At 46.6% G+C, this 18396-nt stretch overlaps 1 protein-coding gene across 2 annotated transcripts in view; it reads right to left on the bottom strand.

Annotated features, from left to right (window-relative positions):
• GABBR2 (gamma-aminobutyric acid type B receptor subunit 2) overlaps positions 1-18396 on the bottom strand; it is a 292240-nt gene that overhangs the window by 133825 nt on the left and 140019 nt on the right. For both annotated transcript variants that reach the window (XR_013394045.1, XM_077933377.1), the window contains exon 8: positions 1199-1259. Coding sequence is in view for 1 of the 2 variants with exons in the window: in XM_077933377.1 (XP_077789503.1) it covers positions 1199-1259 (61 nt within the window). In the remaining variant the exon portion in view is untranslated. The remainder of the gene's footprint in view (positions 1-1198; positions 1260-18396) is intronic.

The raw sequence follows: 18396 nt of genomic DNA, 5'->3' as shown, positions 1-18396 counted from the left end.
AGGAAATCAAGAAGGAAACCATGGTAGATGGTACTGAAAACCACTGAGAACTCCAAGAGAACTAGTAGAGCCACACTCCCTGCATCAAAACACTCTCAGGGGTTATCCATACTTCGTCTTGCCTGCTGCTTCCCCCTGGGGAAAACCATTCTTTGGTGCTTAATCAGAGGAGACAGCAATTCAGGTTTTCTCCAGGTTGCCATTTGTTCCTATCTGTCGCTAAACAGCGGAAAAGGAGCAGGAAAGGGGAAAACCCCTCAGACCCATGCTTCCAGACAGAAGTGAGGACAAGCACTTAGTTCCACATCCCAATTGAAGCCCAATTGCAATGGGTCTAAGTTTTGTTTTGTTTGGCCTTTGATATTTTCTTTCAGAGGGTAGTGTGTATGAGAGAGAGAGAGCGCAAATTAGTTTGAATTAGTTTTAAGGAACCATGCATAGGATTGTGTTCTCAGGCAACTAAAGGTTATGTAATCAACTGACAGCCCTAATAATCTGATCATAAAAAACCCTTCAGTACGATATTTTAAACATGTTGTGAGAATGTAACAAAAAAAGTTTGGTTTTCCCCCCCAGTAATCCAAATGTTATGAAATGTTTCAAGGAATATATAGCTTAATAGGGAAGACATGAGGAAGCTGGCTGATCAAGTCTGGAGCATGAAAACCCTCTCTACAAGGGAGGAGTTAAGCTGTACGCCTGGAACTAACCCAAGTCACTGCACTGTTGTAACTCCTTATCAATGATTAGGTATTTTTTATTTCTTTAAGGAAAGTAAGCCAGTAGAAATTGTCTTATTAGAACAGCTGTTCTCATTTTCAAACTTCTAAATATGTCTCACTTTTCAGGCGGGACAAGAGGTTAGCACATGTTATTTCTATAAAATACATTTTCAGCACACTTATCCAATCTGTATGCCAGATCACATGTAGGATGCCATGTATTTTTGTAAGCAAAGAAGGCCAGACTCAAAGTGGAGAGTTTTTCACACAATGCATTCTCCCGCCCCACTGACAAAAAGGAGAACCCATTATTTCTGGGCATTCTGCCACGTTTTATTACCACATATTCAGTTAATTTCCTTTCAACCTACTATACAGTGCAAAGTGGCTATTAGGACAAATGCATCTCATATTCGCATGCTTTACAAACCGTAATAATATAAATGCAAATGGATAAATAAATATCTGTCACCTACCTTGGAACTGTGTAAATTTGATTGTCCCCATCCTCTCTCCATTTCTGAACATAACTTGACCCTAAATAAAGTAAATAGACAACCTTATAAAGCTACAGTTCACTCTAAATGACAATGAGATCAACTATCTAATCTGGACTTTTCTTATTAAAAATACACTTGGAAATCAGAGACCTTGATGAACTAAAGAGAATTACACTTACAGAACCCATTTTATAAATAAACCTGGCACTTGTGCAAGGCTGTGCTAGAGCAGTTAGGCAATAATGATGATATAGGGGCAATGCTGGCGAAGACCATTGGTCTTTTTATGCTGAATAGCTTACCCAAAGCCAAGTCTATCATTGCAAAGATAGATAGATCAACTGCCCACCCCCCACCCAAATCGCAGGCGCTATCTATATAAATAAATGTTGCATTCTTGCAGGGCTGACAAGCAATTAACTTAAAGGTCACATATACACACACAGGGAGTCAATTATTTTATCAATTCCATTGCAGGCAAGGAAACAGAGAAAAGAAAGGTGTAGATTGCACATAGTTAAGCTGAAAGCCTCAATATAGGCAGACCCATCCAATATATAACCCATAGGCACAGAAAATGTAATTGGGTGTGAATAACTGTGGGGATTTTTTTTTTTGGTGCATGCTCCAGCCAATTAAGTTTGCGCCTGTGTTAAATAAGGAAGAAGTCAACAAACTCCACATACAGGAAGCAGAACTGAAAACACACAAACTTGGGGCAGGAGCAGTCAGCAGGGGAAGGCAGAAGTGCTCACCTGACTGCCTGCCACCTTTGTTACTGGTGCATACAGGGAGGTGTGTGTGTGTGTGTTACAGCAGCAAAGTCAGCATAGTGCAAAAGCACCAATGGAGCTAACCATGCACTCCTGCCAGTGTGTTTGCACCACACTGACCTCGCCACTGCCTCACCCCTCCCTGTAATGAAGGAAATGGGACAGCCAGAGAACGCCACCCTGCCAACAGCTGCTGGTGTAGGTATATATTGGCAGGGGGGCATTCAACCTTTTACATACACAGAGAAAACACCTGAGATCCAAGTCATAGCTACTGAGCAATTACAAAAGTTGTATCTTCCATTATTCATAATGCAAAGTATTCTAGTGTGGGGTCATTGCTACTGAAAGTCACCTCCTTAAATGTGAATTTTGGGAGAAACTAGTCCATACATGTATTATCTCACTGGGTTTCTCATCCTTTGGTTGGTGGTTCAACACTTGATGGATGGCAGCTGGATGTGTGAACTGCCTCCATTGGGAAGCACTGAATGTGAGGAAGACATTGAAGTTCTGTCGGAAGTGTTAGCTCTACTATAGCTCTTCTGTGCAAGGGAACCATCACCCAGTGCTGTACACATCAAAGGACAGACATGAATGTTTGAACCAGCCCTGAGTGAAGCAGCATTCTGCTCCAGATTCAAAGCTAATGACAGTGCTTAGGGTTTGGTTGTACTTAAGGGCTTAAGCCTCTCGTGGGACCATAGCTGTTAACTTTTCCTAATAAAAGAGCCACTGGCTGTTAAACTGAGATCGTAAAGTAACCTTAAAAAGGTAGAGGACCCCTGACAGTTAAGTCCAGTCGTGAACGACTATGGGGTTGCGGCGCTCATCTCCCTTTACTGGCCAAGGGAGCCGACGTTTTGTCCGCAGACAGTTTCTCCTGGTCATGTGGCCAGCATGACTAAGCCGCTTCTGGCGAAACCAGAGCAGCGCACGGAAACGCTGCTTACCTTCCCACCGGAGCGATACCTATTTATCTACTTGCACTTTGGCATGCTTTCGAACTTCTAGGTTGGCAGGAGCAGGGACTGAGCAATGGGAGCTCACCCCATCGCAGGGATTCGAACCGCCGACCTTCCAATCGGCAAGCCCTAGGCTCAGTGGTTTAGACCACAGCGCCACCCGCAACATAAACAAACAAACAAACAAACAAACAAACAAACAAACAAACAGCCTTGTCACTTGATTTAGTGCAGGCACAGGTTCCAAGGTAAATCAAGTGGGGATCTGAACTCTGATCTCCCAGGTCTTAGTCCAAGACTCTAACCCAGGGGTCAGCAAACATTTTCATCAGGGAAACTGTCCCTCAGACCTTGTGGGGAGCCAGACTATATTTTTTTGGGAGGAGAAATGAACAAATTCCTATGCCCCCCAAATAACCCAGAGATGCATTTTAAATAAAAGGACACATTCTACTCGTGTAAAAACACGCTGATTCCTGGACCGTCCGCGGGTTGGATTTAGAAGGCGATTGGGCCAGATCTGGCCCCCGGGCCTTAGTTTGCCTACCCATGCTCTAACCACTGCACCACACTGGTTCATCAGGTGGGGAGGGGCAGAGGGTAGTCTGAAAGAGTGGCTTGCGTAAGGCTAAAAAGTAAAATCACGGCAGATGCAAGATTCAAGACTTCCTGATTTGTAGCTCTGTTTTTTAGCCACTGTGCTACGCCAGTCTGGGGGTATAGCGGGGAGGGGAATGGGTGAGTCTTACATAAGGTCCTCAGCAAACGTAAAAGCAATCACAACAACTTCTGAAAGACAACACCCTAGAAATTTCTCATTATTATTTCCTGAAGTAGCTTTAGATATACTACGTTCTCACATCTGTTAATAATATAGAAATAACTTTTGCTTTCTGCAGTGTGACAACGACAGTACTGTATGCCAGAGCAAAGGCCCACATCCACAAACACCAGTAAATGTATTTGTTTGTTTGTTTATAAAATGCATCCCACCTTAATAGCAGGAGCAACCAGGACTGGAACGAGAGGCACCTTTATTCTGTGCAATGTATACCGTGCCTCTCAGAGCGATGGAAAGTTAATATGGGTATCACTTTATTTAACTTCCCATTTTTACTTCCTTTTTTCCTCTGTGCCAGTCAAGAAGGGCCACAGTTCTTTAGCTGTGTGCAAAGAGGTGCTGTTTTCCTAGAAAAAAGAGGTGCCGGAACTCAGAATGAACACCTCCCTTGTTTTCTTAGAATGGCAATGGCACCCACCTGAGAGGTGCCAGAACTGAGTTCTGGTGAGTTCCGGCTGGAAAAAAGCCCTGTTGCGAAGTATTTCATCATCAACAACCTTTATTTCGGTCCAGAGACCCAACAAATCGTTACAAAGCAATACACAATTCATACAGCCTACCTCCAGGTTAAACAAGCATTTCGTTCAGAATATAGGGATCACTGGTTCTTGCAACCACCAATAAAAACTTGGCCACTGCTAATGTTCTAGCATTTGTCCGGTCTTCCAATAGGAACCTGACATAGTGAGCCTCTGATTTTCCCGGGAAAGGTACCAGCAAGGGTAATATCAGTTCAGCCCTGGCTTGCTCATATTTTGCACAGTGCAACAAAATATGTTTTATGGAATCGATGTCTTGAGCACACGAGCAAAGTCTGTCCTGGTAGGGAACTCCTCTCAACCTGCCATCCAACACTGCAGAAGGAAAGATGTTTAGTCTGGCTTTGGTGAAAAGCCTTCGATAATTTGGTACTGTCAGGTTTTTAATGCAAAGTATTTCTATAACGGAGCAGAACTGATGTAGCTAATGAGATGTTTCCTCTGGTCTACTTATCTCAATGTGCAAAAAAGGGGAGATGGGGAAAGAGATAAATTTCCATCCCGGGCACTGGGTGTACAACTAGCATTTATAATGCTTTTTATTATGCAGCAGAAATCTGACAACATTCAGTTCTAGAGAGAACCAAGGTCGTAAGATGCTCACAGAGATTCCGCCCCACTTTGTACTCTTATTCACAAAAGATAATTCGTACTGGTACAACATCTAACGCAAACAATTACTGTTCAAATTAGATCACATTTCATCGTCATATTCCAAACGAACCACGGAAAAGAATGTCGCCTATGTCTAAAGAACACTAATAGGAACTCTGTGTGCTCTTAATAGTGATGACTAATCAAAACGTATTTAATTAAGTGAACAATGCCAAATATTTCCCACTCTCACTCTACCACACTGGCGGCGGCTGGTAGGACCAGGGCAATGGTCCGCATAAGAGATCTATGGAGGGATTAAAAACAAACAAACCATCTTGCTCTTCTTTTTTACTCTCATAGTATTCCTCAGAAAAGGATCATATACAGAGTACCGTATTTTTTGCTCTATAAGACTCATTTTTTCCCTCCTAAAAAGTAAGGGGAAATGTGTGTGCGTCTTATGGAGCGAATGCAGGCTGCGCAGCTATCCCAGAAGCCAGAAGAGCAAGAGGGATCGCTGCTTTCACTGCGCAGCGATCCCTCTTGCTGTTCTGGCTTCTGAGATTCAGAATATTTTTTTCTTGTTTTCCTCCTCCAAAAACTAGGTGCGTCTTGTGGTCTGGTGCATCTTATAGAGCGAAAAATACGGTAACTGCGAAGTAAGTCATAGCTCCTGTGCCTTTGTAGTTTTGCAACTGCGCAGATATGGGTCATCATGCAGGGGCATGAAAAGCTGCAATCTTGCGCTTAATTCCATGATGAGCCACTTTTTCAGGGCTGCTTCTCAGCATGAGCTTCGGAGTCAGGCTGGCAACACTCAAGAAGCCATTAAACAATTACAAGTCAATGCGCCTCCCGTAGGTTGCTCTCAGTTTCCAGAAAATAAGAGAACTGGCGAGTGGAGACACCTTAAGAACAGAGATGCATCCCCATGTTAACAGTTAATGCATCTCAGCTGATCAGTATTGATGGACCTGTGCTTCGTTAATTTAATACGATCCTCTTCTGAATCCATTTATGCTACTATCTTTTGCAAAATAACGAAAAGTGTGGTGACTTGCATGCTGAATGAAACATTATTTCTCTCCGTCAATTTAAAATCTATGAAGATTTTTTTATATATAGGTTTCGAGAGAGTTAGTGGCATATCTGTGATTTCCTCCAACACAGATGAACTGATATAGTTGTACAATGCCCACACCCACCCATTATCTTCTTTTTAAGCAAATGAAAACTCTCCTCTCTTTATAAAACCGTGCAGCCACAAAGGAGAATGCAGTCATTTGTCTTGAGTATTCATCTCTGTATGAGCTCCCAACAATGTCAGTAAGGGTGGAACTATACATTATGAAGCAAGGGTGGAATTCCCTTGCCTCCATGTCTCCAATGCAGAGGGTAACCGGTGAGCCTGAATCAAAACGTATTTAATTAAGTGAACCATTCCAAATATTTCCCACTCTCACTCTACCACACTGGCGGTGGCTGGTAAGGACCAGGGCAATGGTCCACATAAGAGATCTATGGAGGGAATGCTTACCCATTCCTGCACCCACCAATTCTCCTCTGCAAACTGCCCCCTTGTATTCACAATAAACAACAGTGTGGGAACTGTGTGTTTGGCCCTAAGAATGCAAGCCTTATTATAATGGACCGCAATATCTCAAAGACCGCCTCTCCCCATATAAACTGACCGGGACTCTGTGTTCATCATCTGAGGCCCTTCTTCATGTGCCTCCTCCTTGAGAGGTCCGGAGGGTGGCAACACAAGAACGGGCCTTCTCTGCAGTGACTCCCCATCTATGGAATGCTTTCCCCAGGGAGGTTCGCCTGGCACCTTCATTATACACCTTTAGGCACCAGGCAAAAGCGTTCCTTTTTAACCAGGCCTTTGGTGAGCTCCCGTTGCTCAGTCCCTGCTCCTGCCAACCTAGCAGTTCGAAAGCACGTCAAAGTGCAAGTAGATAAATAGGTACCGCTCCGGCGGGAAGGTAAATGGCATTTCTGTGCACTGCTCTGGTTCGCCAGAAGCGGCTTAGTCATGCTGGCCACATGACCCGGAAGCTGTACGCCGGCTCCCTCGGCCAATAAAGCGAGATGAGCGCTGCAACCCCAGAGTCGGCCACGACTGGACCTAATGGTCAGGGGTCCCTTTTGGTTGATCTTATTGACATCCAACACCCTTTTCGAATGTGGCTGGGGGGGGGAGTTACTGGGTTACTGCTTTGGGTTTGATTTTATAAGTTGCCATCTTGTTGTGAACCGCCCTGAGACCTCCAGGTATAGGGCAGTGAATAAGTTGAAATCAATCAATCAATCAATCAATCAATCAATACTGGGCTGATTTTACAGACTGGAGTAACAATACCAATCACCAATCAGAGACTGATATTGACCACATATTAGAGGCCTCTGAATAATATATACATCACATAAAATGCATCAAAAGAACAGGAAGGAGGTCCCTGTCAGCAGAAACCTCCTGAACTGACCTCTGTGTGTGTGCTTGTGTGCTTTCTCTTTTAACTTTTATAGGCTGCTGTTCTGTACAAATACTAAACACTGCTTACTAAAATAAACAAGTAAGAAAACGAGATACAACAATGAAAAGATAAAAGTGTGACATGAAATGATGTTTAACAATTTGCCTCCAAATCTTCAACAGTTTTAGCCTCAAAACACTCCATCACTGGATTATTCCAATCTCAGAATGGCTGCAATAAATATGGAAAAGGTAACTAAAATAATCACGGAGTGGGAGCATTTTCCCTAGTGAAGTTTTCCAGCTTCCAGAGGAAAACAAGGGGCATGAATATTGTGAATGAAAATGTTCTCCCTGACTTATACTACCCAAACTACCCAATGAAGCCGGACTGAGAACTTTAGGTCTGACGAAAAGAGCTATTACTTCATGCAGCTCATAATTTACATGTAATTCATGACTACAAAATGTGATTGTAGATTTTTTAAAAAATGCAGGCAGCTGCTGAAAAATTATTAGACAATTTTATGGAGGGTATGTTTATCCATGGCCATTAGCCATAGCAGATAAATGAAAGATCTGCCTGTTTCTAATATTTCAGCCTCCACTATTGTGCCTTCCTTGTAGGAGACATTTGAGTAGCCACTGTCAAAAACAAAATACTGTCATAGCCTGACCTACCAAGGCTTCTATTATCTTCATCTACCCATGGGGAACCAAGGCAAGAGATTTGCCCAAGGCCAAACCATGAGCAAAGTTCATACTGGAATCCAGTCCTTCCTGATGCAAGTCTAACAGGACCTCATCATATGATTTGCTCTTCCATCCCTGTACCTCAATTCCCTATCCTGCTTCCTCACAGCAAGAAAAGAGAAAAATCTAAACGGTAAAAAATCTGTAAAAAAAAAAAATTCCATTCCCAAACCAAGTTGGCCATCTCCTTTAAAAAAAATAACAGCCTTGTTTCTCCTGCTAAAGCTCCTGAGAACTAGGTCACTATATTATCGCCAGACACAGATGAGGAAATGAAAACAACGAAAGACTTGTTTTGGGCAGTCCATGAATCTATGACCATTTTAAAAAGGAAACCTCATGAGTAAGGCAGGGAGTGCAAATAGGCTATGAAACGGTAACTGAGTGGGAAATGGGTGAAGGGTAAGAAAACATGGGGTGATATGGAAATGTTGGGTGGTGGGTAGACTCAGACCAGGGAAAACACAATGGCCCTGCAATAAAAACCCATACACAGGGCAGGTCACTCAGTTCCAACTCTCCATCTCCTCCCATTCCACTTCTACAGCCGACCGCTTTCTGAAAGGCATTGCCACGGGACTCATGACAGAGGAGAGCAACACTATGTCCTTGGGTTGGTAGGTGCTTCTGGTGGGTTATGTGCATCTGGGACTACCTCTGAGAGCCATTCCCTCCCCCACTTGGAATACCTGACTTCATTTAATTGATTCACCTTCTCAACGATTTTATCACATTAACTATATCAATTAGCTAACTACCTGCCCTGTGATTTAATGGATCTTTTTCATTTTACATTTTAAAGTCACATTAACCCTACACATTTGGTGTTGGAGGAAACTCTTGAGAGTCCCATAGACTGCAAGAAGATCAAACCTATCCATTCTGAAGGAAATCAGCCCTGAGTGCTCACTGGAAGGACAGATACTGAAGTTGAGGCTCCAATACTTTGGCCACCTCATGAGAAGAGAAGACTCCCTGGAAAAGACCCTGATGTTGAGAAAGATGGAGGGCACAAGGAGAAGGGGACGACAGAGGACGAGATGGTTGGACAGTGTTCTCGAAGCTACCAGCATGAGTTTGACCAAACTGCGGGAGACAGTCTGGCGTGCTCTGGTCCATGGGGTCACGAAGAGTCGGACACGACTAAACGACTAAACAACAACAACCCTACACATGAGAGACAAGGCTCTAGCTTGAATAAAAGACAATAAGCACAATCATGTTTTCTACAGTGTCCTATTATTATTATTATTATTATTATTATTATTATTATTATTCCTCAACAAGTGATGAATTCTGGGGCTAGCTGAATTGAGCTGTTACGTGTTCCTGGAAGAGCACTGTGGCAGTCAGCAGGATGGCGTCAATACTAGTAAGAGGTTTTATTATCTCAGCGCTTGCCTCCATTTGTCAGCCCTGTTTTTGACTATTAATATCAAGGAAGAACTATAACCCAATAAATATAATATGTTCCATGCACTCTAACACTGTGCAATTAGAGCTGCAGTATTTCCTGGCATGTCTCTTTGCAGAAGTGAAATGCATATCACAAGCTGGATTAACAGCTGCGACAAGGCCCCAAGGCTGCAGCATGCCTCAATTGGTGGGGGGGGGGAGGGGTAGCACGCCTGTGACATGCCTTTCCATTTCATTAAAGCACACGCCACAAAAGTGTACAGTCTCTCGGATTTTGTATAAGTCATTTCCCACCCTTAAAGGAGGCTTCTAGTTGTGTATAGAAGAAAATTAAAAAGTCGGAAAGTGTGCATTCTGCATCATAACTTGCTAAATAACCAGGGGGAGTGGGCTTCAACCTGGCAGTTTATTGAGCGCTCGGGTGCGGCTCATGCATGAAACGTTTTTGTGTGTGTTTGCAGCATCCATATAACACTGTCCCTCATCAAAATGACACCCTCCCCCCCCCCTATTTCTGTGGGACTTTCCCGCTTACTGAATGTTTTGTGGATTAAATGGGGAAATAGCCCTTCAATGCAGACACCATGGGGACAGTGTGCGAAACTGGACCAGACCCAAATGTGGAAATGACCCCAGAGACAATTTTAGTTAAGAGAAACATTTAAGTAAACTATACCTAAGCACCACGGACCTTTCCTAGTGCTAGAAATAATCAGTTGTGCACCTAGTGTAGTCCTCCAGTTATGTGCTTTCCTCCCTGTGAGGTATTACCCTCAGACTTTGGCAAAATTTGGCAAGGTGAGAGTCATGCTTCCAGTTTCCTCCTCCCCTGCCACCACAATTTACTATACTGCAGGCAAAGGTCCAACACGAACTTCAAAGCTACCACTCTGCCTGGGCTCCTGCTTTCATATCTAGCTGATTCATCTACCACCTTGCGGGGTGGGGGTGTGCCACGGGGAGAAGGGATTAATTATTCCAAAAAAATAATAAGACGTTGCATTTATAACTGCCAATATTGCACACCTACTGCCTATCCTTGTCCAAGTTGTGCCTCTGTCACCCCACTACTATATACTACTTTGTGCGTAGGGACTAGAATGCATCGCAGCACCAGTTGGTTAGAGTCTGGTGCTGATAACCCCAAAGTTGCAGGTTCGATCCCTGTATGGGGCAGTTGCATATTCCTTGCATATTCCTTTCACTCACAAAGGTCAGAGGAACATGCAAGCCCACTCACCACGAGAAGGTGATGATCCAGTGAGTGGGATCGTCTTCCAAAGGAACTACTCTATTCCGAACTTTAAAATGGAAAGCGTAATGCTGGTGGTCAACAAAAGAGGTTTAAAGACTGTCTCAAGGGAAATCTTAAAAAAATGTAGTATAAACACTGACAACTGGGAAACACTGGCCTGTGGGCGCTCCAGTTGGAGAACAGCCTTTACCAAAGGTGTCATGGGCTTTGAAGACACTCAAACTCAGGACGCAAGGGAGAAACATGCTAAGAGGAAGGCACACTTGTCAAATTCAATACCGTGATCAACTCCCGCCCGGAAACCAATGTCCCCACTGTGGAAGGACGCGTGGATCCAGTATCGGCCTCCACAGTCACTTACGGACTCATTGTTAAAACCGTGTTTATGGAAGACAATCTTACTCGGCTACAAGTGATCGCCAAAGAAAGAAGATATTCCTTTATTGCAGGTAGAATTGTAGTATTCCAACACTACAATTCTATTATTGTTATTAATTGGCCACCTGCCTAACTCTCAGTAAACTTGGCAGCCTGTAGAATCTTTTAGGGGGAGTCTGTAGCTCAGTGACAGAGAATGCAGCTTTGATTCAGTTCCCAGCATCCCAGCACATCCAGGTAGAGATGGGACAAGACTGTGTCCAAATACCTGGACAGCCAGTCATTGTAAACAATACAGGTGGACCAAAGAGGCTGACTTGATAAAAAAAAAGCTCCCTATATTCCTAATATCCACACAAACACCACCGGCTGCAAAAAAATAAAATAAAAAACACATTACTCCATGAGCACGCTATTCTCAAAAAATAAAGGCAAGAAGAGCTTGAAGTGTAGAGAAACTGGATCAGGAGTGGTGAAGCGAAACTACCTGAAATGCACTCTCAGGAGATATCAGAAGGGAATGGACTTGTGAACATGCAAAATCAGATTGTGAGCGTCCACTGGAAGGGTAGCCTGCTCTCAGGATACAGCATGGCATCTAAGACTAGAGGCAGATGCCGCAGAAGAAGGCAGCAGAATTTGGAAATGGAAAAGAGGGTTCCAAACTGCAGGTGAGGGATTACCTATTTAGGCGCTTCTCTAAGTACAAATACAAGTAAAAATAACTTTCTGCAAGCAGGTAACTAGCAGAGCAGGGAGAAAATCAGTATGTAAACTCCCTGATGTGTTGATTTTCTATTTGAAGGAATGTTTTTTTAAAAAATACTAATAATGTTTACATGAGAGCATTAAAAAAATGGCACTCCTGACCTGCAGTCGATTCTATCAGCTCAAGGCTACCCTACTTCATTCTGTTGCATGCCTGTTCTCAGCCGTAGTGTCGTGTTTTTAAACAGGTAAACTAAAATGTTAATTGTCTTTGCATGCATGCTTTCAGCTCCTTGTGCTTTATATTTTCTACAAATAGAGTGCCTTTTGCAGCGTGTGCTCTGCAGGCCCTGACCACATGTCCTAAGCCAGAAAGGAAAGGATGAGTCACAGTTACAGCGTGGCACCCACTGATCAGGACAAAAAAGAAGCCGCAACCCTAATGCTTCTCTGACAAGAACACTAAATGCCACAACATCACTGTCACTTACATGGTACCCCAGATTATTGGCGGAGGTGGTGGTAGGGGGAATGACTGAACTGGGACAAGATTTCCTTTTAACCCTTGTTAAAGTTATTGATTTGATTATGTCCCTTCAGATAATCAAGAGAAGGAAAAGCAGTGTTTTTATTAACCATCTAAAATTAACTCATCTGCTGCATTATATGCTTGGAAATTTTGCATTGCTTGTTGTAAGCTCTCCTGGAAATGTTAATTAGAACTGAAGGGCAGGGTATAAATTTTTAACCCCCCCCCCCAAAAAAAATTGCTGGAGCGAAGGGAGTGGCACAAACATATCCTCCTGAAGTCAAATGGCCCTAATATGCTCTTCAGAAAATGTCCTGTGTCCCTATGAGCCAATTCACCCACGACACTTTCTGTTCTCATCAACGGAGTCCCATCATTTCTAGATAATCCAGAATACGTAAAGCTTTTAAAATGTCGCCTAGTTCTCACCGAGCTATCTTTTGGCTGCACTACCCTCAGATTGTACTACCTGCAAGTTCAATGCTTCTCCACACAAAATAAAAATAAAAATCTACACAGATAAAGCTTGCATGTCAAAAGAAAGTTTAGATGGGAATCCTGGCCTTTGGCAATCTAGTTGACATATGTGGGGAATTATTTTGCATGGAAGAGCATTCATTCCTGCCAGCCGCCACCTGCAAACGGAAGTTGCGCAGCACAGATACAGGTTTACTACCTCATTGAGAATTAGGCCTAAGATCCATTGATTACTCATTTCTCAACCATCATCAGGTCCCAAGATACGTTGCTCGAATGACTAATAGCCCTCACCATGAATAATGTGTGGCCTGTTCCAGTTTGAAATTTGTCTAGTTCCAACAGCAGATCTCATTATGCCTTCGTTTGCTACATTAAAGAGACAGCTCCGCACTATGTAGTTAATTTTAGATGATTAGTCAAGACACTGCTTTTCCTTCTCTTGATAATATGAAGGGGCAGCTTTCCTTGGAATGGAGAAGGAACTGTACAAGAATACAAAGTGAGTAGAATTTGTACAAAACCACGGCGAGATCAGCCAAGTGATGACGTGACAGCAACATCAATTCACTAGTAGAAGATTACTTTTTCCATGACTGCCCACCGTGTTCCAGTTCTACTACTCTTTATTGTCCTCAAGCCTCCTGCATGCTATCCCTTCCTTTTCCCAGTGCTCTCTTCCAGAACACTTACTTGGAGCAATTTTTCTCTCTTCCTTCAATTGCCTTCACAACAAAACCCTTCCTCCTCTATGAAGGCTATCGCTTGTCCCCTTAGAGACCAGCCTTAATCTTTCATTTCCTTCTATGTTTTCTTTCCTGCAGTTGAAATTTGTTAGCTCATCAGAGCTGGTTTTTGTGGGGATGGCAGTGATGTTTTTCTCGAAAGTGCCATGTACACTGATGGTGCTATAATAACTTATAATGATTCTAATGGCTCCCTCCCCCTAAAATTCTAAATGGTTGGGAACTTCCTTTCCGCAGAATAAAAATGGATCAGTGGTATCCACGACACATGCATTCACCAGAAAATATTATGCCCTTCAAAAAAAATTAGAATCGGAAAACAATCCAAAATGATTTTCTAGTGAAAACTGTGTCCTGAGTATTACCCTCCAATTTAAGATGAAAATCAGACCTGTGATGTACAGTTACAGTGGTACCTCGGGTTACATACGCTTCAGGTTACATACTGTCAGGGTTGCTTCAAGATCCTAGCTCACAGAGGATCACGCTAGCCAACGGTCATTAAGTAAAAGTCTTTATTGAGTTACAGTTTCCATTCTCAAGCTGCTGCGTGCAACCCTACGTCTAGTAGCTAGATCGGCGAAGCTCCGTCTGAATCTCCGCCCCTCGTACACCAACTTAATATCCTAGCCCTGCTCCACCTTTTCCGCCTGACTGTTCTTCTCTGGGTCCCTCTGCCCCCCTGGGTCTCTTCCTTCCGGGATTCTTCGGACGCTGACCCCCCGGACTCTCCTGTCTCCTTGCGCCGGGCTTTAGGACCCGGCTCTCTTTCCGGGCTGCCTACTGCGCCTCCTTCCTGTGCATTTGAACTTGGCGCGCGCGCCCAACCTTCCACCTTCCGTCTAACCGTTTCTTCGCTCCCAGATGGAGGTGTGGCCACCCCTGACTCGTGCCCTCCCTCCTGCTGTGAGCTGCCAGCGCTTGCCCCCTGGCTCCTTTCCTCTTCCCTGCTCTCTGGCGGTGACGCTGGACCCGATCTCCAACTGCTCTCCTCTGATTCCCCTCTGGCTCTATCTCCCTGGGGTGCCCCCCTAAACTCCCCCCTTGCCTTGGCCACTGGTGCTCCTTTCTGTGAATCCTCCGACTCACTGGAGAGACTCGGAGATCTCGGGTCGTCGTCATCGCTCATCCTTTCTTCTGCCTCCTCCCCTTCGCTCTCTGTTTCCTCCCTTGCCCTTGCCTCTGCTCCTGAACCCCTGACATCCATCCCCCCCTCGAAGCCCCCCACTCCCCCTTCCCCTCCTTCCGGTGCTGGAGCTGGGTGCTGCTGCGTCAAGGAGACGAATGTCGGGTACCGTTCGGTTCCCGTAGCGGGCCTCCCTCCGAAGTCTTCCGGTTCTTCCTCCCTTCTCTCGTCGACGACGGTCACCTCTGCTTCCATCTCTGTGCCGCCGTGCTCGAAACCTGGATCGTCCCCGAAAATGTCCATGTCCGTCTCTCCCTCGCTTCCTCCAGGCGGCGTTGCTCGGCCTGGACCTTCTTGCCACTTCCTGCGCCACTGTTCCTCTGGTTTGTCGTCCCACCAATACGAGGGTTCTGAGGCAGATCCCGAGGGCGACCCCTCCGGGGAACGGACGTCTCGTATCGGGTCCTCGTCAGAGTCGAACCCCCGGAACGTGCTGCCCGAAAGCGTGGGTGTGAAAAGCCAGTCGTCGAAAAAGTCTGCTGGCATCGGTCTATGTGGGAAGAGGGCATGAAACTCGTCTTTGAGCAGAGGTTCGTCCAAGGCGTAGTCCGGCACCCAACTGTTCGCACTGGCCGGGGTGCCCTCCCTGGCGAGAAAGTATTCTACCCCTTCTTCCCCCCATCTGGAATCCAAAATCTCTGTGACTTCGTTGATGCGCTCCTTCTGTGCCACTCCTGCGTGCCCTGTTCTGTCTCTGGCCGGACTCTGCGCCGTTCCGGGTTCCTGAAACCTGTGCGGTGCCTTGTAGGGAGTGAGCACCGATCTGTGGAATACCGGATGCATTCTGGAACCCTCCGGAAGCGCCAGCCTGAAGGCCACCGGGTTGACCTGCTCTTCGACTTGATAGGGCCCCAGTTGCTTATGCCCTAGTTTCTTCTTGGCCAACGACCTGGCCGGCACTGCGTGGGCTGCTAACCAGACCCAGTCCCCCACGCGTAGCTCTTCGCCAACCCTTCTGCGTTTGTCCGCTTGTACCTTGTATGCGTGCTTGGCCAGCTCCAGGTGGCGCCTCAGCTGATCGTGGACTTCCTGCAGTTCCGACGCGAACGCATCTGCCGTCTGCGGCTCCCCTTCCCCCAGCCTTTCCAGTCCCGGGAAGGTTCTGGGGTGCCTCCCGTTGTTGGCGAAGAACGGTGTGACCCCCGTGGACACGTGCTTCGTGTTGTTGTAAGCGAACTCGGCGAGCGGCAGGTAATCCACCCACGTCGCAGGCTGTTGATTTGCATAGCACCTCAAGTACTGCTGCATGATGGCATTGACCCGCTCTGCTTGCCCGTTGGTTTGCGGGTGTCTCGCCGACGCCAGGTTGATCTTGACGTTCAGGAAGCCCATCAGCCGCTGCCAGAAATTTGAGATGAACTGCCGCCCCCGGTCGGACAGAATAGACCGTGGCAGACCGTGAACCTTGAACACGTGGTCTATGAACAGTTTGGCGGTTTGTTCCGCCGTGGCCACCTTCGCACACGGAATGAAATGTGCCATCTTGGAGAACAAGTCCACCACCACCAGCACTGCCGTTTTGCCCCTCGAGCTGGGCAGATCCGTGACAAAGTCCAGGGCCACCCTCTCCCAAGGTTCGGCCGGAGTTTGCAGCGGTTCCAACAGTCCGGCCGGCGGTCTAAGCACTGGCTTCGCCCTCTGGCAGGTGTCACACCTCGCCACGTAGTCCGCGACCTCCCTTCTCATTCCAGGCCACCAGAAATCCCTGGCTACTAGTTCCACCGTCTTCTCCTTGCCGAAGTGCCCTGCAGTGGGCGCGTCGTGCAGCTGCTGCAGCACCTTGGCGCGAAGTTCGTCTCCCGGCACGTAGATGGCCCCTTTACGGATGAGCAATCCATCTCTTAGCTGGAAACCGTCGGCCGCTGCTTTGCCCCTTTGCACCTCTGAGATCTTTGCTTGCGCGAAGGAGTCCCCTTGCAACTCTCGTCGCACCGCCTCCAGATCCACGGTTGCCGTGGCGCACGCCCACACTGTTGGTGCGAAGATGTGCATGGCGGCCGCTGGCGTTGCTTCCTCCAGATACTGTGGCTTGCGGGAGAGAGCGTCCGCCATGATGTTGGTGTCCCCCGGGACATACTCTATTCGGAAGTCGAAGTTCGCAAAGAACTCAGCCCAACGTATCTGCCTTTGGTTCAGGAACTGTGCCGTGCGCCAGTGCTCTAGGTTCTTGTGGTCCGTGCAAACTTGCACCGTGTGCTTGGCGCCGATCAGAAAGTGCCTCCACGCCTTGAACGCTGCATGAATGGCCAGCAACTCCCTGTCCCATATGGTGTAGTTCTGCTCGGACTTGCTGAGCTTCCTGGAGTAAAACGCTCCCGGTCGCCACACCCCCTGCGGGTCTTTCTGCAGCAGGACCGCCCCCACGGCTCTGTCCGAGGCGTCAGTCTCCACCCTCATCGGCTTGCTGGGGTTGACATGAAGCAGCTGCTCTTCCGACGCGAAGAGACGCTTGAGTGCCTGAAAGGACTGTTCCGCCTGCTCTGTCCAAATGAACTTCTTTTTCTTGGAGCTAAGCGTGTCAGTGATGGCCGCCGTCTGCATAGCGAAGCCCTTGATAAACTTGCGATAGAAGTTCGCAAAGCCGACAAACCGTTGGACCTCCTTCCGGTTGCGCGGGCTCTTCCAATCCAACACCGCTCGAACCTTGGCGCTGTCCATGGCGAGCCCCTTGTCAGACAGCTTGTAGCCCAGAAAATCCACCTCCGTCACGTCAAATTGGCACTTCTCCAGCTTGGCGTAGAGCCTATGGTGCTTCAGCCTGTTCAGTACTTCCTTGACGTGTTTGTCATGCTCCTGTTGCGACTCCGAAAAGATCAGGATGTCATCTAAGAAACAGACGCACGTCTTGTAGAGAAGTCCCGCCAACACGTGATGCATGAATGCTTGAAAAACGTGGGAGCCATTTTGCAATCCAAAAGGCATAACTCTATATTCGTAGGTCCCCAGTGGCGTGAACATGGCTGTTTTCCACTCGTCTCCCTCCCGCATGCGAATGAGGTTGTACGCACCTCGCAGATCCAATTTGGTGAACACTCTGCCCTTCCGCACCTTTGCGAGGAGGTCGTCAATTCGGGGCATGGGGAAGTCCGACGGCTTAGTCACACTGTTCAAGATCCTGTAATCCACTACGAGCCTCTTTTGGGGCGTATCCCGCTTCTTAACGAAGAACACCGGGCTGCCTCCCACCGCCTTGGACTCTCGGATGAAACCGCGCTCCAAATTATGATCTATGAACTCCTTGAGTTCTTGCAGCTCGTCCTCTGACATGGAATACAGTCTCCCCTTAGGCAGCGCCGCCCCTGGCAGCAGGTCAATCTTGCAGTCATATGGCCTGTGAGGGGGTAGCCTGTCTGCCTCCTTCTCGCAGAAAACTTCCAAAAATTCTGCGTACTTGTGGGGAATCGCTTGCAGCGTGCCTAGCAGTAGCTGTGACTCCTCTTCCTCTCCTTCCTGCCTGGGCACGATGCAGTGTTCAGCACAAAAGGAAGAGCCGAAGGTCAGCTGCCTCTGGTACCAAGCCAGCGTTGGGCTG

This window comes from Podarcis muralis, chromosome 8 (genome assembly GCF_964188315.1).
Source record: "Podarcis muralis chromosome 8, rPodMur119.hap1.1, whole genome shotgun sequence".
NCBI lineage: Eukaryota > Metazoa > Chordata > Lepidosauria > Squamata > Lacertidae > Podarcis > Podarcis muralis.
The sequence above is the reverse complement of the archived record's forward strand: the minus strand, read 5'-3'. Positions and strand labels throughout refer to the sequence as shown.